Consider the following 1132-nt stretch of genomic DNA (forward strand, 5'->3'; position numbering starts at 1 on the left):
CATATCGTCGCAGGCTAATTCTCTTGTCCTGTCGATCTGCCGTTTCACGAAGTTTGCGAGCGGATGGAATGAGATCGGGAGGCACAAGACTTCGTAGACGAGGTTAAGCGCGAAATCACGACGCGCTATGTGCGCCATCTCGTGACCAAGGACGGTAGCCAGCGTATCCTCCGAGGTCTCACAGAAGCTCTCTGGAAGGATGATCACAGGCTTCCATGCGCCGAGAGTGGCGGGCGTCGTAGCCTTCGCCGAGAACATGACCGGCACGGGTTTCAGGCCAAATGCCTCCTGGCACCGCAACGCTACCGCGGCAAGCAGAGCGGAAGGCTCACGCTGGTAAGCCGAACGCCGAAAGCTCTGCGCTTTCAACCACGCGCGCCACAACCCCACCATGCGGTAGAGGACGAAGAGCGCATAGGCTATCGCGAGCGCCAGCGCCAAACTCGGTGAGGTTGCCACGGACTGCCGCTTCGTTTGAAGCAGATCCTCGAGCCTGAGACCGCCGGTTTCTACACGGGCAGTCACCGACGGGGAACGTGAAGGCTCTGATGTGAAGGTCAACCCCTCTTCTGGTTGAACAGCTCCGGCTCGGTGCTTGCCCATCTGGAGCGATTGATCTCTCTGAGAATCGAAGTCGAAGAGGCCCCAAAGCGGAAGCGCGAGGCTGAGGACGAGCGAAGCGAACCATAGCGGGTGCCGGTAACGTGCTGCTACGTTCTGCAAGAGCCGCGCGCAAACTAGTGCGCCGATCGCCACTGCGGCAATTTGCCAGGCGGCGTTCGCCAGGAAGTGCATCGCAAACTCACTTATCCTGCCCATCATCCCCCTCCTTTTTGAGCATCTTTTGAAGCTTCGAGAGTTTTGCCGGAGTCAGGCGTTTCGTTTCCACGAGGCTCATCACCAGGCTTTCCGCTGAGCCTCCAAACATGCGGTCGACCAAATCGCCAAGCGCGTGTCCAACCGCCTGGCTGCGGCTCACCGCAGGCCGGTAGAGGTATGCTTTGTCTTCAAGCGCGCGGGTGACCTTGCCCTTGCGATGAAGCACGTTGAGCATCGTCTGGACGGTGGTGTAGGCCCGCGTGCCCGCCAAAAGCTCTTGAACCGTCTGCACGCTGGCGGGCCCGGTCTCCCA

At 60.0% G+C, this 1132-nt stretch overlaps 1 protein-coding gene across 1 annotated transcript; it reads right to left on the reverse strand.

Moving 5' to 3' along the window:
* Positions 1-802: 802 nt before the first annotated feature.
* Positions 803-1132, reverse strand: CHLNCDRAFT_29105 (hypothetical protein; the record flags this gene model as incomplete). Its single annotated transcript, XM_005842515.1, has 1 exon — positions 803-1132. A coding segment is annotated over one exon (330 nt), but the record flags the coding sequence as incomplete, so codon positions are not given.

Source organism: Chlorella variabilis (genome assembly GCF_000147415.1).
Source record: "Chlorella variabilis unplaced genomic scaffold CHLNCscaffold_633, whole genome shotgun sequence".
Classification (NCBI taxonomy): domain Eukaryota; kingdom Viridiplantae; phylum Chlorophyta; class Trebouxiophyceae; order Chlorellales; family Chlorellaceae; genus Chlorella; species Chlorella variabilis.